The 24,960-nt window shown below is 38.6% G+C and overlaps 1 protein-coding gene across 6 annotated transcripts in view; it reads right to left on the bottom strand.

Moving 5' to 3' along the window:
- Nucleotides 1-1,071: 1,071 nt before the first annotated feature.
- Nucleotides 1,072-24,960, bottom strand: part of ntrk2b (neurotrophic tyrosine kinase, receptor, type 2b) — a 30,588-nt gene continuing 6,699 nt past the window's right edge. For 4 of the 6 annotated variants that reach the window (XM_034709626.1, XM_034709624.1, XM_034709625.1 and 1 more), the window contains 17 exons: nucleotides 23,541-23,615; nucleotides 23,380-23,451; nucleotides 23,224-23,292; nucleotides 22,981-23,132; nucleotides 22,673-22,809; nucleotides 19,921-20,053; nucleotides 18,699-19,007; nucleotides 18,592-18,609; nucleotides 18,460-18,468; nucleotides 17,918-17,952; nucleotides 17,656-17,755; nucleotides 15,969-16,157; nucleotides 15,331-15,461; nucleotides 15,051-15,223; nucleotides 11,437-11,677; nucleotides 7,814-7,972; nucleotides 1,072-5,540 (listed from right to left, as the gene is read on the bottom strand). In XM_034709626.1, the coding sequence (XP_034565517.1) occupies nucleotides 5,355-5,540; nucleotides 7,814-7,972; nucleotides 11,437-11,677; nucleotides 15,051-15,223; nucleotides 15,331-15,461; nucleotides 15,969-16,157; nucleotides 17,656-17,755; nucleotides 17,918-17,952; nucleotides 18,460-18,468; nucleotides 18,592-18,609; nucleotides 18,699-19,007; nucleotides 19,921-20,053; nucleotides 22,673-22,809; nucleotides 22,981-23,132; nucleotides 23,224-23,292; nucleotides 23,380-23,444 (2,106 nt within the window). In that variant the 5' untranslated portion in view covers nucleotides 23,445-23,451; nucleotides 23,541-23,615 and the 3' untranslated portion in view covers nucleotides 1,072-5,354. The remainder of the gene's footprint in view (nucleotides 5,541-7,813; nucleotides 7,973-11,436; nucleotides 11,678-15,050; nucleotides 15,224-15,330; nucleotides 15,462-15,968; nucleotides 16,158-17,655; nucleotides 17,756-17,917; nucleotides 17,953-18,459; nucleotides 18,469-18,591; nucleotides 18,610-18,698; nucleotides 19,008-19,920; nucleotides 20,054-22,672; nucleotides 22,810-22,980; nucleotides 23,133-23,223; nucleotides 23,293-23,379; nucleotides 23,452-23,540; nucleotides 23,616-24,960) is intronic. The other 2 variants (XM_034709623.1, XM_034709622.1) reach the window with 2 other exon arrangements.

The following is a 24,960-nucleotide window of genomic DNA, read 5'->3' on the forward strand; positions in this document are numbered from 1 at the left end:
CAGCTGTCTGTGTCACTCCTCTAGTTATTGTTAGAAACAAATGGAGCCCATGGGATACCTTTCATGACACATGTTGGTTCTTTTTTTAAGTAGCCCAACACCAAAAGCAATGGCGTAATACAGATCAAATGTCACTCACACCTTAGCAGACCAGAGGGGTGGAGATTGTGCACAGAGGAGTAGGGAGGATCATCAATCAATCTTTATTTGTATAGCGCCAAATCACAACAAACATTATCTCTAGACGCTTTTAAAAACCATACTGTATGTTGAATTATTAACAAAGACCCAACATCAAGACAGGATACGATCCAGGCCCCTCTTACTGACGAGACTCGATCTTATCTCATCTTACAGTTCTTCTCAACTCAACTCAACTTTATTTATAAAGCACTTTAAGAACAACAGCAGCTGGACACAAAGTGCTGTATTTTTTATTTACAGTCTGTGGTGCTGTACAGAAACATAAAACCATGTGTAGGGGGCATAATGTTGATTTTCTATCTTATTCGTTAACCATGATTATTTCCTTTTTTTATTGTTTACTTCATTTCCGGTTTGGGGTTCATGGGTGTGGCTCTCCTCAAGACTCCTTCGGCAAGACACTTAATTGAGGCGCTCCATCTCCAGCTATAAAGTGACATGAAAGTATCAAATGCGCATCAAATCCGCCTTGGCTGTTCACACTGAGGTCGCATTGAACAAAATCAGATCTGTATCTGATTCAGGACCAAATATGAAAGTGAGTGTTCACACTGCCTCTCAAAAACCTGACCTGGTCACTTGAACCCCAAAAATTTGGGGTTTGGGCCACTTTTGCCTGATCAGATCGAGTCCTGTCAGTAAGAGGGGACTGGATTGTTTCCTGTCTTGATGTTGGGTCTTTGTTAATAATGAACCATAGAGTATGGTCTAGACCTGCTCTGTTTGTAAAAGCGTCTTGAGATAACCTTTATTTTGTGATTTGGCGCTATACAAATAAAGATTGATTGATTGATTGAGCCTGGTGTGGTTTGTGTGTAGTGCAGCTTTGACGTGCATACGTCTAAAGATTCGCAAGGGCACAGAGCGTATTGTAAGACATACCACCTTTATTAAATGCACAGTATCACAAGGAACATTTCCATTAATTGTGGATAAGCTACTCACATGATGCACAAAGCATTGAATTGATTGATAGAACTGGCTGATTAAAGCAGGATTAAATCTGCCAGAAGAGCACACACACAGCCACACTCACACAGACACACTCTTGCATACAGAGGTATGTGCACACACACACACACACACACACACACACACACACACACACACACACACACACACACACACACACACACACACACGCACACACACACACACACACACACACACACATTCTGTCTTTTTATTCCCACAGTAAGTAAAACCTGTTATCTGCACAGGAATGAAAACTGTAATCTTTTTTTTCTTTTACCACATATTTACAAAAAATCCTCAACCCGCCCTCCCCTCCAGGTAGATTACATTCAAAAAAGGTCCCGACCCTGCTAGATTACATTCAAAATAATATACTATTCATGATGCAAAGTCACAGTTATTCATCTGAAAGAGGATCAAAGTAGGCTACAGTCAGTCAGAGGTTGAGTGGTGGTGGAGTTGGCCAAGATGCGACCTTTGACCTCCTCCTGTCAGCTGGGGAGGATCGTGATGTTTTGAATCAGAACCAGAGTCTATGATCCTCCTGTGGACAGTCAGCATCGCAGACAGCCTCCATGTAAATCTCCCCATCACAGTGGAGAAGAAAGAGATCTTTTTTTAATTTTCCTTTTGACATTGTTCAAATTAAGTCCTTTGCAAATCCAAAGTCGCAAAAAAAAAAGAGATTGTATTCTCACTGGTAATATGAACGAGCACAGAAAAATTATACAATGTAGCACAAATTAAATCGTATTTACATATAGTATGTATTGCCAGTGGCCCATAACACATTATCTTCAATAGATGTCACACAGTTTGGACATGATATCTGCTTCAAACAGATTATACTATTGAACATAGCCTACTATTGATAAAGACAAAGATCAGAACTGTACAGAATGGACAGCAAGTTATGTACAGCAGTCACACAACTATTATACAGAACTGACAGTAAGAAAAACATAGAGGGACTTTTTTAGGGACTTGCTTCAGTCATGGCCAGCATAGCAAGTGTGTGTTTGTTTTTGTTGTAAGTGCAGGTGAGGTGGAGGCAGAGAGTGGTCAGTGCTTCACAGCCACTTAAGTTGTGCATTTGGGGAGTTAAAGGGAATTTCTCACCTTGGATACCTGGGCCTGATGTTTTTTTTATGTGTTTAGTCGTGTGAATCAATCGTAGGTTCAGAACATTTCAGAAAAAGAGCCAGTAGATGGGTCAACTATGACTGCATTTACAACAATTTTACCCTATAGGGCGATTACAGGCGGACTACAATCTAAGTACCCATCAGCAATCATTTATCATTGTCTGATGATGAGAGGCCATATATGTCTCTGGGAACAGACGCCGACTTTTCAGTAATACTGTAGCCAGCGGTTACGAAAACAACTCCCAGTGAAGACTTGCTTTTCTGTGCTGTTTTTTTTTCTGCAATGTAAACGCTTCACTGTGGCCTGATTCTGCAGTAGAAAAAGAAAAACAACTTTTAAAATGGAGGATGGATTGATCAGTTTTGATACATTCAAAGCAGTCAGGGAATCTAACCGCTAAGGGGCTTTTGCAACACAGCGTGAGGGTGAGCTGAAACTTTTGATCTACAACAGATTGTTTGCTGCACTTGCATGAAGTTTATAGATAGATGAATAAATGATAGTCAAATCTTTGCCCGAGGAGAGCCGGGGTTGTCATTGCGGCTGTGTGCGTTCCACCTGCTTTTGCTCTCCACATTGACTGTTTTTCCTCCATACACAGAAGCCTGCTGAAACATGTTTTGTCAGTACTACTCCAAACCAACTGTACTACAAACGTAAACCATGACACTTTCCAATTCTGCCAATATTGACCCCCATGTACCGATTCTATATTTTAATGTAGAATCTATAAATAGAGATTAGGTGGGACACAATGTAATCCTTTGGGGCAATTACAAGCTAGCAAGTTAAATCCACAGATGTGTGTAATTCCACTTGAAGAAAACAGAAAACATCCCTTCAGAATTTAGCTGCCACGGCTACTTGAACTCGTTTAAAGGGAAGTTTCACTCCAAAATCTTCAAGTGGAGTGACTTATACAGGATGGTAAAAGATATTAGGATTAAAATCTGAGTATGTCAGTGGCAAAAAGAAGCTCCTTAAGTGGATTTACCTTGCTTGCCCGTAATTGCCCCAAAGGATTGCATTACAGCTGTTAGAGCTTTAGTGTGATGGCCAGCTGAGGCAATCTATTGCTGTAATTCCAAAATACATTAAAGTTATTGTCCAGTAATTAGCCCATACACATAAAATAGAGCCAGGGATGAAAATGGCAGGAAGTCTCCTCTAAGTTCAGCTTACAAAGTGCACTTAACATGAAGTACTGTCTCGGCAAAGAGCTTGCTGCTTTATGAGTCTATTTGGATATACATGGCATTATTAGAAGGAGTAATGGCTGCTGTTTTTGTTTATAACACACACGTGTATCATAACACTTTGCTTATATTTATTCGTCTCTAATCTTTCAAGGAACTAGAACTTTCAAAGATAATTTGGAATATGAACTGCAAGCATCCAGCCTGTACAAATGTGCTTCACAGATGCCCAAAAGAGAAGGCGCTGTTTGAGTCACCGCCCGGCTGAGTGGGGCCGCTCAGAGATGAAAGCACCCCCAGGACTCTTTAGGGGCTATCAGACTCTTAATTAGTCCGTTTAGTGCTGTTTCCCAGCCCACTATGCTGAATTAAAGATTAGATCCTCAAAGTTTACCCCTGCAGTGTCAATACATAAAGAAAAAAAACCAGGAAGCAACATTCCATTTTACAAAATAAATGTGCTGGAGAAAAAAAAGAACTATAAGATATTTAACCTGCACTGTACACTGCATCAAACATCAAACGCCCTTCAATCCCTCTCAGAAATCAGGAGAAAAAAATGAAGATGACGCTCCATAAGTTTATCCATGCGTCACCAGGATCACATTACTTACAGATATGGGCCACATGGAATTAACAAAGATTTTCTACATGGCATTGCTGGTGGATGAAAAATCAAAACAAACAAACTGTGCTCATCTTTTTTTGTTCATTTTTTGGGATTAGGCACAGCTTAACAATTCCTCGTTCTCTGTGCTTTAGATACATCAAATAAGAAAAATTTGTGAACAAAATATGTTTAAAACACGATTGACGTTAAGTTTAAAACTGATACTTGCATAAATTAGAGAAATTATATTAGAAAACAGCATTAAATGTATGTTTGCCCTTGTGTTTTACATCCTCAACATTGATTTCACATCAGGACATCCTTATTTGTACTAGACTAGGTTTGATATATAATACACAGGCTTTATATAATCTATATGGAATTCGAACAATAGTTTAAACATACCTGTATAATAACATACATGTACGTTTAAAAATTAAACAAGCTTCTGTAGACGACTCAAAATCCACCGATTTAAATCAACAGCTTGGTATGAAAACAAGGTCAACACTTATAAATTTTACAAATATGAAAATATTCTGTGAAATACAAAAAAAAGAAAAGCTTTTTAATGAGAATCCTCCTGCAGATTATTTTGCTCTGTGCTGAAAGACGAGAAAGCTCTATCTACAAAGTTGTGTTCATACAAAGTCCATTATGGAGACGCATTATTTTCCCTTTTTTCGTTCCCAAGTATGGAAAACAGGAGAGTGATTATTCAAACTGTGAATGTAGACAGAATGAGCCAGTTATAAATGTTTCGGATTATTGGGTTTCATTTATTTTTATGCCTGTTTTCAACATGAGAGACTGTTGATTGTTTGGATAGCATTATAGAGTCTTGTATGCATTTTGGTTTCCTTTCATGAAACATGCCCCATTTGACACCTGCAAATAAATTTAAAGAAAAGCAAAAAGCAAAATCACCGAAAATTTAAGGCTTTTCTCGATATGATGAGGGACACAGACGATAGCATTTACAGGAACATTTACAGCCAGGTTCTGTACACATTCACGCACACACACACACACATACGCACCCGCGTGCACACACACACACACACACACACACACACACACACACACACACACACACACACAGCCGCTCACACACACTCACTAAGCTTTTCATTTCCTTCTCTCCTCCCCAGGTATCTCATTCTACCACACGTCCAGACACACACACCTGCACGCAGAGTACATACAGGAACACGAGTGTATCAGCCCAGTATGTCCAGGTAGACGGGCGAGGCCTTGGCGAGGCTCTGCAGCATGCTGTGGATCTCCTTGATGTTGAGCCTCATGTAGGGCTCCCTCTGCCAGCATCCCAGCATCAGATCGTACACCTCTTTAGGACAGGTGCGGGGCCGCTGCAACACCCGACCCTGCGTGATACACTCGATCACCTGCAGGGATTCAGGGTGAAAATACATTGTTAGACATCAATCAATCAATCCATCTTTATTTGTATAGCGCCAAATCACAACAAACATTATCTCAAGACACTTTTACAAACATAGGAGGTCTAGACAATACTCTATGTTAAATTATTAACAAAGACCCAACATCAAGACAGGATACGACTAAGACCCTTTTACTGACAGGACTCGATCTGATCTCATCTTAATCCACCTTGAGCATTGTACCTCGCAGTATTTAGCTAGTTACAGAGGCAAGGAAAAACTTCCTTTTAACAGGCAAAAGCCTTGAGCAGAACCAGACTCATGTTAGACAGCCATCTGCCTGATTGATTATTGTGAGCCTAACCTGACCCGGAGCAGGTCAAGAGTTCAGCATCAGTAACCATGGTGATCTACTCAGGTAAAGAGTGAACCACCTTTGCAGTACTGAAAATCCAGCGTCAACCCTGAAGTTACCTTCAGGCTTCGTAGTATACCCCTCTGATGGGTTGAGACAAACTGATTATCAACATGTATCATTTAAACATGTCAAGAAGCTAATTTGGATCCCAACCCAGAGTTACATTTGGGTAAAAAAACTAATTTTACATTATATTTTTTGGGCTTTTTGTCTTTATTGATGGTACAGCTGAAGAGAGACAGAGAGTGTGGGGAGGAGAGAGTGGGGGAAGACATGCAGAGGATGGTCGCGGCCAGGGATCGAGCCAGCAACCTCTGGGACAAAGACTATAGCTTCTGTATGTGGGGCGCTTAGACCACTAAGCCACCAGCGCCCCCCATTTGGGTAAGTTTTAATTCAGATATCTGCTTTTACAACTATTTATATAATATGGGACCATTCTGCAAAGTTTGCTGCACTTTTATTTAATCAAGCATTCTTTTTGTTTTGTTTTTTTGTCAAAAGAAATAAACAGAAGTTGTGCTGATGGTCATGGGGTTGAACAGAGAGTTGCCCTGCTAGAAAAACAATATGGATAAGACAATAATTCAGTGATGTGTTAGAAGGGGCAATTATGTCCCATTGATTAGGTGTTTTGAATCAAGCTCCCTTCTGTTTCTATGAGGAAAATATGATCAAATCTAAACATTTACTGAAATATATAAAATACAGCACATAAGACATTTTATATATGGTGATAAAAAAAAAGAATCAAATTTGAAGCCACATATAAATACTACATTTCCCACAATGCAGCTCTTCGGCTACATTGTGTATGGCTTGTAAAAAAATACTTAAATATATAAAATACAACACATATGACATTTTGTAGATGGGGATAAAATAATATGAATCAAATCTGAAAACCTCTACACTAATACTACATTTCCCATAATGCAGCTGAAAAATGGTAACGCAAAAAAATATAAATTTTTGCTTTTCATCTTTTCAATACAGTCACAACTCACACAGCTGTGGCAACAAATCTCTTTAAAATGTACATCAACTGAGAGAAAAGAAAGGAGACCCAACCGCTATCCTGGCCAAAACCCACAGACTTGATTGTGTTCATTATTAAAGAGCGTATACTGCTATTACAACGGATTCCCGACTAAACAAAAGCTGCACATCAAAATCTTGGATATCAAGACTATCAAAAAAGGCACAAACAGACAGGTTGCACAAAGACCTCAGCAGAAGCTATTTTATACAACTAATCCCAGTAAAGTTTCCAGTGCCCTAAATGTTCAAACTAAACCCCCCGAAAAAGTCTATCTACAGGTAAGTCAAGTCCCAGCACATGTATGTCATATACACAGGAGTTGTGGAAACTATAGGTGTATGGCTTGTAAACTGAAATCGGCTTTTTATGGCTTGTTAAACTGTTAACATCAACACTTAAGTCATAGATACATCAGAGTATAGAATTCATAGCAACATTTACAGTCAAACATTTTCATGCAGCTGATTTAAATTTGGATCACTTTCAAAAAGAAATAAGATATTAACTTGCTATATTATGTTGAATATTAGCTGTATATTAGTTACACTGCAAAAAGCCTATTGTTTAACACAAATACTATAAAAGCTTATGTCAATTTATTTCAAAGGGATTATATCTTTACATATTAATGTTAAAGCAATTGTGTCCATCTTACACTCTAACATGATCTGAAATACTTCAGTGTGACCAACTGAAGCAAGAGATGGTTACTTATTCTTTTTTCCTTGTGTTGTTATGATAGTTATAACTGCCATAGGTCTGAGCGTTGTGGTGAGAGATCTAGTTACTAAACTGCATCCCCTGTGTGACACTGACCTCGTTGTTGGAGAGCTGGTACCAGGGCTGCTTTCCATAGGTGAAAATCTCCCACAGTACAACGCCGAGGCTCCACACGTCACTCTCTGTGGTGAACCGCCGGTACATGATGCTCTCTGGGGGCATCCAGCGGATCGGCAGCATCGTGTGACCGCCCACCTGCAGAGAGAGAGACAGAGAGAAAAAAGGTTTCCGTCAGAAATCAGCAACACAGGACCTACTAAAAGGTTTAAAGCTACTGACACTTTTGACGGTAATTGATTGGGATATTTAAGTCACATTTGTGGAAGAGAAATATCTGCTGGTTATTTCAAAATATGATATCAAACATTCCAAAAGTATCAGAGGTTCTGCTATGAAAAATATAATTGAGATTTATTACCCAGCTTACAAATCACCAGGCTTTGTTAAAAACTTTATTCTTATTGGTCAAAACCCTCTTTATAATAGTGATTAATTCTTAATAACAATGGAAACTTTAGGGACAACCTGATCACTCACATCACACAAATCAAATGGATCCCCAGAAAGGAGTTAATGCACATCTAGTGAACTGTTTATGGTTTCACCTCTTCCTGTTGACAGTCTGACAAACACTGAAAAACAGCGTGGGATGTTTAACCACACAAGGAGCTGAGTAAAAAAAGACACTGATCAAATTGAAGTAAAGCAAACCGCAACACAGTATGGGCTATGGCAGAAAAGTTGCAGGTAAAGGGACCTTATATGAGATACTGCTGTTATTTTCTGCATTTAGTTAAGAGTGCAAACAGAAAAATTATAGTGTTAAGACTTTGTAGTAAATCAACATTTAACGTTTAATGTTCATTTGACTCATTGGCTGGTAAGAATACTGCTGCCATGAAGTGCTACCAACCATCAAAACTAAGACAATTTTTTTAAGCCTTATAAATAAATCATTTTAAATGAATAAAATCACAAGGTCCTTAGTTAGTATTGACTTGTTTGTATATTTAGCTTTATATATATCACTCTGAATAACCACCAGCTAAATATACATTACTTATGACCTTATGTGAACATAACCCTTACTTATGTTTACAAGAGAAATAATTATTTTGGCTTCAGGAGTTGGATGACTAGTATGCCATATATCCCATAAATACTTTAGAAATGTAATCTAATAACTCTGGTGGTACTAAAGCTCTTACCTTGCGCTAGCAACCAGTAAAAATAAAGGTTACAACCAGTAGCCTACAAAGCTATTGACATTCCCATCAGACTCCAGACAGACCACCAGAGTGCCCTCTTCCTGATCCCCGGGGACTTCAACCATTTATTTTCTGCATTGCTTATTCTGTCTTCGGTACGTACTTTTGTTATCATTATTTTAGGTGGATTAGGACGAGATAAACTAAGTCCAGTTTGTAAAATGGGACTGGATCATATCCTGTCTTGATGTTGGGTCTTTGTTAATAATTTAACATAGAGTATGGTCTAGACCTGCTATGTTTGTAAAAGCATCTTGAGATAACGTTTATCGTGATTTGGCGCTATATGAATAAATATTGATTGATTAATCGCTGCATGATAGCATTGTCCTTTCGAGCTTGTCAGTCTGTAGACATTAGTTATTAGCTAAAACAAAGTATTTCTGTGCTTATTGACACAGAGCAGCTAACTCTCTATCTTGTACATGACTGTATCATATTGCAATTCTGATACCAAATATAAACATTTTGTATCAAGATGTCTCGTCACTGAAACATGTGAGCTCATGCTTGTTTGCTACTTTTAAAGGTTAAACTAGCTAGCTAACTACTAGCTAGTTAACACATAGTCTGCGCATTTCGAGTGTTAGAAAAGGGCGTTGCATTATTCAAATAGGTATTTCTGTTAGCCTGTTAAACCTCACTAGATTAAAATAACTATGGCAGGTAAAATGAAGACACCTATCAGCAATGCAATACAATTCAACTACACACAAATGACTAATATGCACAACTCTGTCCATATAATTGAGTAAAAAAAACTTTAAAAAACATGCAACTGTCATAATGCCAGGATTAATCCGGCTAAAATACAAATTGAAGCAATGGGTGTGCCGTAAATTGCCAACTGAGTGTTTTTCAATAAAAAGAAGTTAGATTAGGTCACTCAGTAATGCCTGAAACAGACAGTTATTACCTTTCAACCTTTTATCCAATCACAGACTTCCTGTCTTCCACGATAAGTTATTTACCACCTTCTAAATACATTTCCCCCTCTTCCAGTCAACGCTTTTATCTAATCACCATTACTGTACTTCCAGCCTTTCACAGTCCTCACCTCACCTACATGAACTTACTTACACCATCATTCAATTATTGTTAAAATGTGTGATATTTGAGCCAGTGTCAGGTTTTAGACCGAATGTGACTTTCTGAGAGGCTCAAACAAAGGAGCTGATTTTCGAGCAGACTTTAAGCAGAGTATTTCATATTTTTTATTTCTTAAAACTTTTTCTAAATGCTTTATCTATAGTTTTTCATTTTACAAACAAGAACATTTATTCCCCAAATCCACCCATATTATCCACCCACCCTAAACCTAGAGACAAGAGTGACAAGAATGAAAAAAAAAAATAAATAAATAAATAAACAACACAGAAATAAAACAATAATAATAATAAAAGTAAATGCAGTAACTTCATAATTTTTCTAATGAAAAAAATGAGTTTTATAGTGCTTAAACATAGTTCCCATCAAATCCGATATTAGGATTCACATTTTTCAACGAGTTCCTTGGAAGATCAACTATGCAGCACAAATATCACCCTTTAATAATTCCTATTTATCCCTTTGAAACTATATATTAGGGAAAAAGTTACCCTCCTATAATACATTGATGTATTTTTCCTAGTTGATCTGTTGTATTGTATCTCATGACCCCATTTGATTTGCAGCATTACAGCAGATGAAAAGGGCTTGTGTTGTTTGCTGTGTTCATGCTCTTGTTTTCTATTTGATATGAGGAGTTGGTGACAGGCCCTCTCTTTATATTGATCTTATCTGATGCAGGCCATGCATCTCAGAGAGAGTGTTTCATGCGTGTTTATATTTCTGACTACACTTTGCACAGCAGAGGGTGCTGTAGGATTCAGGCTGGGATTTTGGACACAAGGGATGAGGGAAAAATACATGTATCCATCCCTTAAAATTACAGCTATTTTAATTGCCTTTATTATAGTAAAAACTGTCATCCACTCATATCTTAAACTAAAACTCTTCATTTGATATGATGCTGTTCATGTGAAGGGAAGTATTGTTAGTGTAGTAACTCTGTGCCCAGGGGGAAAAAAATACTGCTGATGGGTTTCTGCACTGTTGGCCCTTATTACCATGGAAACAGTAATTTTATGCAGATTGTAGAATTTGCATTTAAATGGTATTAAAAATAGATAAAATATCTCTGGTTAAAACGGAAATTTCTGCAGTTACACAGTTATTTCAAGCCAAAACTGGAATAAATTCTAATTACATATTTGAGACTGTGTGTATGTGGCTGCATTTCCATATTTCTGTGTGCATATAAGAGGTGCATGAGTGTTCGTGCATCTGTCTGTGTATGGAAGACTGGGGGCAAGTTGAGGTGAGAAATAATCAGAATCATTTAGGACTCACTCTGTAGTAGTCTGTGCTGTAGACGTCTCTGGACATGCCAAAGTCTCCTATCTTGACCAGCAGGTTTTCTCCAACCAGGCAATTCCTGGTTGCCAAGTCTCTGTGGACGAAATGCTGGGAGGCCAGGTAGACCATGCCAGCAGCAATCTGTTGGGCAATGTGCAGCATCTGGGACTGGGTGAGCTCCACCAGGATGCTGTGTTGACCGTCTGCCATTAGCACTGCATCAGGACCGTGGGACCTGCACCAGAAACATTTAATAACAGCTTCAATCGATCAACTAAAACACTGAAAATAACACTGTATGTAATTACCTCAAACATAACTAAATGTACCCTACCAATAGTGAATGGCATAAATACAATGATTTCTTATTATCTTATGATAGAGTTATATTTACATACATTGCATTAGAATAATATGTTAAACTCGGTTGAGGCAGATGGCTGTCTAACATGAGTCTGGTTCAGCTCGAGGTTTCTGCCTGTTAAAAGGAAGTTTTTCCTTGCTGCTGTAACTAGCAAGGTGCAATGCTCATGGTGGATTAAGATGAGATAAGATCGAGTCTTGTGAGTAAGAGGGGACTGGATCTTATCCTGTCTTTATGTTGGGTCTTTGTTAATAATTTAACATATAGTACGGTCAAGACCTGCTATGTTTGTAAAAGCTTCTTGAGATACCATTTGTTGTGATTTTGGCGTTATACAAATAAAGATTGATTGATTAATTAGAATTACCAGTAGGTTAACTGAGAAATGATACCTCACTACATTGATAATTTATGGACCATCTTAATCAGTTCAAGCAAAAATGTCCCCCAAAAAAACACACCAGACCATCTTTTCAAGCTTGATAAGAATACGATAATTTCCTTTTCATATGTGACAACTTCTAAATATTTGAAGTTTTCAATTGTCCAACTGCATTAGAGAGACTTCCCAAAAAATATTTAGTTGTTTTTTGATAAAGTGAGACAAGTTCAATCAACATTTTATTGAATTTTTTGTCTGTTTATCCAAAATGTCCATCTGAAGTTCCCTTAGAAATTTAGTTTGTACTGTAATAATATTAATCTGATTAAATATATCCTGTACTGTAAAAACAAATATTCAAATGTGTGATACACTGAAGTTAAAGAAAGGCTTGCACAACATTGTTTTTGTTAATTCAATTAAACTTGTATATATATTCACTGTTTCTGCTGAGGCATTGGTGGAAATATTTTCAATATTACATAACCTGATGGGAACCCGTAACGTTTTCTAAAACAATGCATAAACACCTGAAAATCAGAATTATTCTAAAGAGAATCAGTCCAGCAAGCAGGCCTGCTTAAAAATGTATAGCATTGTTTCAAGACAGGATACGATCCAGCCCCCTCTTAATGACAGTATTCCATCTTATGTCATCTTAATCCACCATGAGCATTGCACCTCGCAATATTTAGCTAGGTACAGCGGCAAGGAAAAACTTTGAGCAGAACCAGACTGATGTTAGACAGCCATCTGCTTCGACTGAAGAATATATGACTCAGAAGAAACTATAATCTGTTCTTCTAAAGCAGTGGACATTTAAGTTCAGTTCTACAACAGAAAATACAATACCAGTTAGCACTGGACATACAAATGATGACATTAAGAATGTAATGTGCTCACTCGCTTTCTTTCAGAAATTCAGAGGAGACAATCAATACCTAACTTGTGTCTATAGGCTAGCCTGGCTTAGCATCTGTAAACTATATATTTTATCTATGTAGCATTAAAAAAATGTTGGTGTGTTGTTTGCTAAACTTTTTACTGGTCAAGAGCAGTGACCTCCGGCATCTGTACCCAAACCCTTTTGATGTCATGCTAGCAAGAAGTTCCAGGAAGCAAATGCTTTTAGCCAAGACACATGGGCTGTTTCCGAAATGCCTACTACACTAGCAGTACGTACTGATTTGGCCAAAATTCAGTATGTAGTATTTAGTATGTGAATCATAGCAAAATCTGCAGTAAGCCAAAACTCCCGGATGTCTACTGATTCAGGAAAATTTCACAGTATGCATCGGACCAGTCTGCCTCACGTACTGTTTCCCACAATGCACAGCGCTCCGCTTTTTCTTTTTCCATCTTTTTTGACGTGAGGAAATCTGTGAAGGTTATCGAATTACAAATAAACCACTTCCTAACTTTTTAAATCATAAACGGATGCTAAAGAAGCAGTTTCTCTATCAGCTTCGCCGTTGTTTACTTCCGCTTTCTGAAACCGGAAATCTAGTGACGCCTGGCCCAGCGTACTGCAACACAGATCGAACAGAACAGTCATACTACATACTGTCCATTTTAGAATTAATTTTAAGATTTTAATGTTTGTTTTTAAGTCACTGCATGATCTGGCACCTCAGTATATCTCTGATCTCATAAAAATCTACGCTCCCTCCAGAGTACTGAGGTCTGCTGACCAGATGCATCTCGTCGTGCCAAAAAGCCGACAAAAGGCAAGGGGAGACCAAGCTTTTTCAGTCGTAGCTCCTAAATTGTGGAATGAGCTACCCACCCAAGTTAAAATGGCCCTCACCCTGGATACTTTTAAATCACGTCTTAAAACTCACTTTTACTCCCTGGCTTTTAATTTCAGCACAAGAGTTTATGTTGGTCTCTGTTTGTCTTTTAATGTACTGTATTTTAAATTTTACTATTATTTTTTCTACTGTTTGTATTTGTTGTGCAGCACTTTGGGAACCTTGTTGTTTTTAAAATGTGCTATATAAATAAAATGGATTGGATTGGATTGGATACTAAATTCAAACGCAGTATGTAGTAGGCAATACCTACTGCCTACTACATTATCAAGTAGTATGTAGCAGGCGGTTTCGGAAGCAGCCTTTCGAAACCACCTGCTATATACTACCTACAAATGTAGTATGCAGTACGTACTGCATACTACATACTGTGTTTGAAGGTAGTATGTAGTATAACTGTTCTGTAGGATCTGTTATGCAGTATGCTAGACCAGGTGTCGCTGGATTTCCGTTTTCGGAAAGTGGAAGTAAACAGCAGCCACGCTGATAGTGAAACTGCCTCTTTAGCATCACTTATGATTTAAAAAGTTAAGAGGTGGTTTGTAAGGAATTTAATAATTTTCCCAGCACCTAAAAACTGAGTGCCCCCCCGTCATATATGGAAAGAAAGAAGGAGAACGTTAGTGCTCTGCATTGTGCTGAAAAGGTACGCAAGGGAGACTGGTCTGCTGCATACTACAAACTGAATTTTGCCCAGATAAGTATATGTACTGCTAGTATACAGTAGAAGGTGTTTTTCGAAAACAGCCACTTTCTAGCATACATATGTTCACTGTAAAACCACATCTTACTATTGTTGTGCTTCAGTTCTGTACAAATTTGCTGGTTTATTTTCATATTCCTGAGACAGATATTTCCCTGGTCCCTTCTCTAAGCCAGGCTAAGCTAATCAGCAGATGCTTTGGCCTCATCTAGAATGTATTTTTAACCTAAAGTATTCTTATCTCACTCTTGCCATGAAAGTGAATTAATTTTTTTAATAGTCCCTGAAATGTCAAACCATTTGTCAAACATGTGATAGCTTTTTTTAGAAGCCAAAATTTGATCTTACCTGAGGAACTTGTTTAGATCACCGTGTTTCATGTATTCAAACACCATGATGAGCGGGTCGCTCTCCACACACACACCATAAAAGGTAACAATGTGTTCATGTTGCAGGTTTGTGAGTAGCTCAGCCTCTCTGTAGAAGTCTGCTCGTCCACTCTCGTTTGCCTCTTTGAGAGTCTGACCAAAGACAAAGACAGGCAATTTAACCAAGGTGAGATACATTCTCTATAGGAGTCAATGTAAAATAAAAAAAAGCATTGAGCAAATATTTTCCTGGTCTTTACCTTGACGGCCACATGGAGCTTCTCCTGGTCTGGTACCAGGTTGTAGCACTCAGCCAGAAACACCTTCCCGAAGGCTCCCTCACCCAGCTCCCGCTTCAGGACGATGTTGTGTCTCTTGATATGCTGGACAACTTTAATATGAAGTACGACAAATCAATCTCAAATCAGTTTTCCATAGTTGTAACAACTTTTGGTGAATAAAACTTAAGTTTAAATAAAATCAACATACAAAAAAAAGGTGGAAATGGAAAAAAAGCAGCAAACCTCCTGATTTTAAAGGCTGGAATTATCACAATTTATCAACATTTCATATTTTTGCTTGCTAAATGACCCTGACAGTTATCAATGTGACAACATTTTCATTTAGTAACCTGTGAACATATTTTAACAGTAGAAACCACGTGTGTGCAGAAAAACACTGAAGTTGGTTTTGCTGAGTTTAGCCTTCTGTAAATAAGCTTGTGTTTCTTAGCATCAGCTTCAGGTTTAATGTCCAGTTTCATCCACAGAGCAGGAGTCACTATCACAACGCAGGAAGTATGCTGACAGTGAAAATGGCGTCCAGCGGTGACCCCTGCATGGATTTATCAGAAAAGGTCCGGGTTACATTCCATTTGTCGAGCGAGGCGGTAACTCACACGTGTCGGATTTCAGCATGCTGCCCGAGTTACGGAAGTACTGCGGGTTCTCGATGACAGGAATCTTTGTCATCCCGATGATCACCGCGTCTGGACCCATCTCCGAGGACGATGGGGTGTTGTTGCCGTTGGAGACGTGATGAAGAGGGCTGGCAGAGTCGTCGTCATTACTGATGACTGAGGAGGAGCCTAGGGACCCAACAGAGGAGGAAGAGAGGAGAGAAAAGAAGGAGGAGAGGTAAGACAGACGGACAACATGGGAAGAGTGGGAAATTAGGAGGAAGAGGAAATTAGAAAAACATATCACAGCCTTTACACTTCTCTTAGAAACTTCTGTTGTCATTGTTACTGTGATACAGTAGCAGATGACATGTTTTGAGTCCACAGAAACACTTTTGTCAATCTATATACAAGTAGTATATTTTTAGTTCTAGAAATACAATAATGAAGATTTAAACAGATTTTAGGACCTTTGAATTGTTTCTCAATGGTTTTGTTTAATATAAATGTCCTAATCAAGCACCCCTAACTTTGAAGAAAATATTGAAAGAGGCTTGATAGCATAATCAAACAAAGTTTGAATTACATATGATTTTTTGAATGCAAATAAACTTGCTTCTAAACAAACTGCGAGTATATATATTTTATGTGTAATCAGACAGCTAAATAATACGTTTCTGCTAATTAATACATCAGTTATAGATGCTTTGTTTAAAAGTTGAAAAAAAATCAACATTTAAAATGAAGCGGCAACGTCCAGCAAGAGAATTGAAGCCAATGCAGAAGTGTTAAAGACTGCAGTCCATCGAGCATCCGCTTGAGGTTGGCTGCAGAAACACTGTAAACTACATTCACAACCATTCAAAGAAAACGATCTTGCAGCAATAATAAACATGTTTACAGCCTGGTTCATAAAAAGGGTTTAGGCCTGAGTAGCTCATTTCTCTATCGGCACACACTTTGCAGGTGTGAATTTTTTTATAACTTGGTATTCTAAGATATTAAACTTACAAGTTTTGCCCAATAAGAGATGGCTGACTTGATTGATAGGCAGGCACCCTGTAGCTGTTAGCGAAAAAGGCTAAAGGCCCGCCTCTTTACCTCACACTAGCTCGGACGAAGTTTTCTTGTGTTCCGCATTTCCAATATGATGGCACCCACTGACGATTGGCTTCAAACCAGCACTCAGGAACAGATGGGTGACGTCACGGATACTACGTCCATTTTTTATACAGTTTATGTTGCAAATTCAAAAAAGCATGGTGGACTCTAAAGCAGTCAAGCAATACACTGTTAGATGTTAATGGTTTCAACTCAATAGAGTAGTGAGGGATGCAAACATTAAAATAAGACATGCCTTGAAACTTGAAATTATCTTTAAAATAATGGTGACGGTTGTGAAGTTACAGGACGCTCGCTATGTTTGCTAGTTTGCCTGCTAGCTACCTGTAGAAAGGCGACAGGGGTGAAGCTGATGACACAAACAGGAAATGCCATATGTCAAAGTGTCTCATAAGCCCAAGACGTCTATGCAGGCTGAATCCTTCGAAGGATCCTACCCCTGAATCTTGACACAACCAAAGATCAGATTTTTATGCAAGGCTGGGCTATGATAGGCTCAGCAAGAAATCAAGCAAGTCTAGTTTTTACTGTGTTTCAACAATTTTGAGATCAACAATGAGCTCACCTTTAATACCAAACTTGGAGTTTCTTCCATATTTCAGGATGATCACCATCAGAATGCACCCAGTCAGAGCAACACCTGCGATTCCAACAACAACGTACACCTGGAAATGAAGAAACATGTTTTTGTCATGATTTTCTCCATTCAATTCAAAGTGATTTCAATTTGTTTTTTTAAACAAACTAACATTAGTTTTTATGAAACTACAAGCCACAAGGTCAGGAACCTGTCTTGTATTTACTTAGGATTGTTAAGGATCACTTACTGCAACACTGTCATCCAGAGGAGGGAGTGGTGACTCTGAAAAAAAACATCAGAATACTTTTCTTATCATATGAAAATAACACAATAATTAACAAAAAAATGGGATTGGACTAACTAAAGTGCATTTACTCAAGAACAGCACTTAAGAACTACTTTTACATACATGTAATTATCTTATATATTTTCAATGAATAGGCTACTACTCTATTTTTTACACAATTACATATTGTTGTTAGAATAGCTGGCTAAAAGAAATTACTCCACAGATTCTGATTTAGATTGAAAGTAATATAAATTCAATTGTTGTGATGTAGTATGCTAGCAGCTAGCAGTGTTCAGTCATTTTAGTTAGCTCCATCTTCATGTGCTAAAAGCCAAGTGTTAGAGAAATGTGGGCACTGCTAATTTTGGCCATTAGTGATCTACCCAGCTTATAAGAACTTTATTTTGGCACCTGGAACTTGTTCAAAATATACAATTTCCACTGTGACATTTTTGCTTAAGTAGAAGTTCTGAGTGTCTTCTATGAGTTCAAAAACCTACCAGTGGGGTCTGAGCAGAGGCAGGAAGCATTCACAGGCCATAGAAGAAGACATAGATGGTAAGGTTAATGACTTTTTTGATACAGTACAAACTACTCAGTTGTTGTTTAAATAAAACAGAGTCTTAACTTACAGTAGTAGAAATGGTCCTCTGCATCAAAGAAAAAAGAAACAAGTGTGTTAGCATTCATAAACATTAGCCATAGAAAATAACTAAGTTAAAAGACAACGTGTCAAAACCTGTGTGGCCGATGTCAGGCGGGTCAATGAACTGTGCAGACACCTTCTTCTCGTCCCGGCCGTACTTGTTCTTGGCGACCAGCCTGTACACACCATTGTGTATGTGTGTGGGGTTGACCAGCTGCAGGCAGCCATGGTACTCGCTCTCAGTGGAGACGTGGATCATAGTGCGGATGAAGTCCTGCTCCTCGAGGGTCTCGTTCTTGTGGTACCACTGCAGGTCGGGCTTGGGGTTTCCTGTCACGCTGAAGGGGATGCACCAGTGGTGGTCCCGCTCGGGCGGCAGCAGCTGCTGGATGGTGGGGGCAACTGACACGGAGGCAACAGTAGAGGAAGAGTAATAACGGGATGATAGGAAGTCAACACCAAAGAAAGGCAGCAGGAGAAGATCTAATCATGGGGTTAGAAACAGGGGCGTGTCCAGACTTCTTTTTTTTTTTTTACTGAGGTGGCCCAAATGGTTCTGATTTGTGCTACGGTGGTGTAAACTATGTTTGCACAAAAACATGTTAAAATAGTACTTATTTAAAGTGTCTGTCTCTTTAAGATCATATCTTCTTGAATGACATGTAAAATAAGTTATTATACCAACCTAACATTGCTGTAAATATGTTTTAAAATGAAAAAAAATAGCAAAAAAAGTGACAACATTTAACCGTTAATTATAATTTAATTCATCTTAAGGACTCAAAAAGATTATCTTTCTTAAAATGCTGCTTCAAAAGAAATAGACAAAAGAAAAAATAGCCCATTAAGTTGGTTTAAACAGAACCCCCGCCTCTGACTGCAGAAACAGCCAATTATAATTCATGAAATTAAGATGTTAAGATTTTAATGGACTTGCCCCTGGTTAGATAAGAAAAGCTGTTTGGGGATGGTGAGGAGGAAAGACTGAGCACAAAACATTTGAACACTGACATAAATAAACATGGAAGAGGAGAAATGTGTCCGTAAACAAGCGGAGGACTGAGGTGAGGCATGAGGAGCTTCACAGGAGGAAGAGTTATGGACAGGAAACATGGAGAGTCAATAAGATTTGCCAAGAGACAGTAATGATAACAAAGTGAGGAGCCTTGTGCTTCCACTAGAAAAAAACAAAGCCTCAAAGACGGCATTTAAATGGTTATCAGAGGAAATACACTTAGAGATGTAAATAGAAAGTTGTTTTCTTTAGTTGTTTAACATTTACAGGCAACAGTAAGAGAAAAGTCAGAACCCTTACAGAGAATATCGAGCTGCAGCGTGGCCTCCGTCTGACCGACCATGTTGTCAGCGCTGCATATGATCACCCTGCCATTATCATCAGGAGACAGGTTTGACAGAGTGATCCTGCTCTCCATATCCGATTGCTGGGTCTGTAAACAACATTATTATTTACAATATTAGTTTGTGTGTGTGTACAGTCTGTGAGATGCTAATCAGTTAGCTAGATGTTACATCATGCTGACTGCACAGAGACCTACCTTTTTACCTTACTTTAAACTTAGACTCCACAACAGCTCAGAGGGAATTATTGCACTTTTAACTCTGCTACATTTAGTTTGTAACTTGTCAGACTCAAAGGAATAAAACAAGATTCAATCAATAATTAATTTATGATGCTTTTTTATGGATCAACATTGAGCTTTATTGATCCCTTTATGGTTTTTAAAAGCCACTTAGCACTGTTAAAAAAATGAGCCTTGACTATAACTGGCGCATTATTAAAATAAAAACAATATTGATGCACCATGAATCCTTAATATAATACACCATAGACCAAACGGCAACCTCCAGTCCTAAAATATGAAGTGCTGGGGCGCTGGTGGCCTAGCAGTCTAAGCGCCCCACATACAGAGGCTACAATCGTAGTCGCAGGGGTCGACGGTTCGATTCCCAGCTGGCCGACCATCTCCTGCATGTCTTCCCCCCTCTCTGCTCCCCACATTTCCTGTCTCTCTTCAGCTGTCCTATTAAATAAAGGCAAAATGCCAAAAATATAACTTAAAAAAATATATATGAAGTGCTAAAAACATCAGTTCATCGAGCGTCTGCTTAAGTCTGGTTGCAAAAACGCTGGAGACCACATACACAACCATTCAAAAAAGACAATCTTTGCAGCAATAATAAACATGTTTACAGCCTGCTTCAAAAAACAGTTTAGGTCTGAGTAGCTCATTACTCTGTCGCCACACACTGTAAGTGGGGTGAATTTTATTGTAACCCCAGATTTTTTAATTAAAGATATTAAGATATTAAGATATTAAATTTTGCCCCAATAAGGACATGGCGGGCTTGATTGACTGGCAAGCACCCTGTAGCTCTTAGCGAAAAGGCTAAAGGCACACCTCTTTACCTCACACTAGCTCGGACAATATTTGGTGGTGTTCAGCATTTCCAATATGGCAACCGCTGACGATGGATGGAGGACAGATGCTACGTCCATTTGTTTATACACTCTACCAGGAAGACATGCAGCAAATAAACAAGGCCGGGAGTCAAACCAGCAATCACTGCCAGGAGGATTTAAGCCTCTGTCTATGGGGTAAGTGCTTAACCGCTAGGCCAATGGCGCCCCAGCAGGGACATTTTTGCACTAACACACATATCACCCATGCGCACACAAATACTTCTACTCCTTTGGGGCTTTCCTACCTGCTAAGTGCTGATAGGCTAAGATCTTGGATGTATGAGTTTGTGTTTGACATATTGTAGGTAAAACATTGTCCACAGGGGGCGCCAAAATAATAATAATACAAATAGAAATAGTTGACACAACTTAGATATTGCTTTTTTAGGTACTTAAAGTCGCTTTAATTAAAGTTCGAAAAAATAAAAATAAATAGATAAAGAAATAAAACAAAATAAAAACAGAGGTGGGATCAATCGACACAAAAAGAAAATTCCTTACAGGCGCTTTCAGTCTGAATCTAATTAAAGGCTGCATTTCTATATCTGTACCTCCATACCAATTAGTAGGCCAAGCAAGAAAAATATATATAAAAAAAAATTCTTTGTTGAAATTAGGTTTTGTGAAGTTGTTCATGTTTTCTGTTTGGAGCTGGCTTGGTGTCTCGTGTCTCACACTGAACAAATGCAGCCATGCAATGTTATTGTGGCTGTACTATTTGGATGGCACTTTTTGGAATACTACATTTTTGTATGTATCCATACATGTCTGTATCCATACATGTCTGTATCCATACATGTCTGTATCCAGTATGTCATACTACATCTGGTCATATTTTACAATGTGAAAGCCAGCATGCTTTTTACAGTTGTAGGCTATTCTGGCCCACAATCCTCTGCACAGCTGAAAATATGTCACATCCACTGAGGGAGTATGTGCACCTTAGGCAAGCTTATACACATTGTTTTGTATCTGTGGGGCGACAATTTAACCAACAATTCTAAGATTTTTCACTTATGACTTTGACGAGTGTGAACCAGAGGGTCTTAGCTCACAATACCTGTCCGTCTGCTTTGTTTTTATATTTCTTCAATGCTGTTTTCATCCGCTTATATGCATGATAAAGACTTATGGACACTTCAGGAGAGTTCTCTGTTTTTGTCCCATTCATTTGGGTGGAATACGTCTTGATATTAGAAGGGCCATGTGTGTTGTTCATTAAAAAAATACTTAAAACTCTTTCTGTAAATCAGTATGTGCCAGTTATATGCACACTGCATTAAATTGCAAAAATTCTCAGGATAGTGAGGGTACAAAGTAATGAAAAAAGAAGAAAATGTAAGCAATTTCAAAGGCTGGTTTTGTCTCAAGTCTACAGCTTTAGCATGACCTTCATCCGCTCTTCATGGAGCTCATCCGTTTTGATTGAACTTCTGATTTGACCATTGTTGTCGAATTTTTCCTCGATTTATCATGTTTTTCTTCTGTTGCAAAAATACGAAACCTTAAAAATGATCAGTAACCTAGACTGATGAACCTCTACCAGAGTTTTAAACAGGACAATATGTGTGTTGGACCGGCTCACCTCGTAGCGTGTAGAAAGCATATCAACGTTCCACACGATCTCAGGAGTAGGCGAGCCCGAGGCACTGCACTCAGCTTCCACTCTGCTCCCCTGCATCACCGTCACGGTCCTCGGGGTGACCTCTACTCTGGGAGCCTCTGCAAAACATGAGAAAACAGCACAACTTGAACATCCGAGCAGGACCTCACATTGATTTGTTTGATTCTGTCTTTGTTTCCGTCTATTTTCTTTTCCTGTCTTCAGGAATCAATCAATATCTTCAATATCAGATATCCGGCGTTGCTTATTATAAAATGGCTTCACATTACCACAGTCTGGGGGGGTGAGCATAGCGAAGGCCTGCGTCACTTGTCTTTCGTCCATACATCTCAGATCAGAATTTTCGCTGTCTTCCAGGAGCCGCAGTTTGATCCATAAGTTTTCACAAACACAATCCAGAGGGTTTCCATACAGTACGAGTCTAAAACATACAGAATATAACACATGAGAGACTAACCTTTGCTTTTTGGTTGCAAGAATCCTACACCTGTACGATGAAACTTGAAACTTACGGTAACGATGCATTGAAATTCTGAAATGTTCTCCACGAAAGTGTTGATAGGTTGTTATCTCTGAGATTTCTGAAAGGACAAACAGAAGGAACATTTTAAAAAAACAAACTACTCAGGAACAAAGTTACTTAAGAGGGTCTTTAAAATGCTTCTTACACGTATTGAAGTCTTGTATTGTTGAAAAAAGCGTCTGGTGATATTGACGACAATCTTGAATTCATCACTGTTCTAATGGAGGACAAAATGTTGGGATATTAGGTAATATATGGCCTTTTTAAACATTGTGATTCATTGTTATCACTCTGTATGATACTTACAGGTTTCTGAGGTTTATGTAATGCCTCAGACTGTTGTCAGTGATGTTAAACAGTTTGTTTTGATTTGCAATGTATCTGTAACACAAAAACAAGCAATAACTGTTAGTACAAATGCAAACCTTTAAGTTCAAGCGAATCCAATCATGAGATTTACATTCTCCTTTCACACCAGAGCAAGAAACGAGAAGCGATAGTGAACTAAATTTGATGTAAGCTTCTTAAACTCATCTGCAGCATATTGGCAAGTGTTAACACAGATCAGTCAGAGAAATTATGGTCTTTACCTTTTAATCATCATACATCATCACATTTTTAAAAAAATGTATCTCAAGTTTTTGGCCTCATGATGCCACAACAGCCCCAAAAGGTAAGTAATCAATACACCTTCCTTATTTGAAAGAATACACAAATATATAATCAATATAATTTGTATTTCTATTTTTGTACTCACTTAGATGTTGACTAATATTAGAGAGGAACTTTGCAATACATTCTTTAAGTAATAAACCTTCGGAAAGATGAGGAAATTTGATTTAGTTCTCCTCTGGTGTGTTCAGTCTGTTGATAGTAGGTTCTTTGAAATGTTGAGGCTGGATTGTAGCTTTTGCAACAGAAAGCTAGATAATGTTATGGACTAAATTATCCAAGCTTGTCTACAGGGTCAGTGCTGTCCCTGGACTTATTCCTGTGGCTTGCAAATGGGACACAGGAATTCTAAAACTCATGTTTAGATCTTTTTCAAGGCTGAACACCCAACAGTCTTCACTGAAGTTGTCTTTCATTCTAATAGTATACTTTAAAGGTGATACCTGCCGGATTTAAATGACAAATCTGCATGTTTTTCTCTCCAAATTGAGAAAAAAAACTGCTTCAAGACTCATTTAACGAGCATAATATTCCTGTTTTTTCAGGTCGCCTAACACTTGGACTACAGACATGATGAGTATCTGACACCCAGCTCCAGCCTGTCTGCCTCACAAAACTCATCCACCAGTCTCCCCTCCATGCTCCTGTGGGTGCCGTGCAGTTGTATATACTTGTGCATGGTTGTAGCAGGTACACACCGACACCCACAAGCCTACACAATGACGCAAACACGAACGGCTACACAGCTATCCCTGGTTGTGTTGCTCACATGTGTCATTTTTAAACAGCATGGTGGCCTTTTTAAAAAAAAGAAATTGTCTTTATCCCTTTTTTTTGTAACACCGACGCCCTGAAGAAGAATGAACACCTTGGAGGCTGCGCGCGGCCTCAACATTTTTACTCCACCAACACTCCACCTCTGGAGCTGTTTTTGAAAAGGAAACACCGACTAATCCAAATCAGCCTGACGCGCACTCTCACCACCATTACGCACACACACACGCGCACACGCTGTCGTCGTTAGTGGCACATGCACACACAGACAGACGCGCGC

The sequence above is a fragment of the Notolabrus celidotus genome, chromosome 19 (assembly GCF_009762535.1).
Source record: "Notolabrus celidotus isolate fNotCel1 chromosome 19, fNotCel1.pri, whole genome shotgun sequence".
NCBI classification, from domain to species: Eukaryota; Metazoa; Chordata; class Actinopteri; order Labriformes; family Labridae; genus Notolabrus; species Notolabrus celidotus.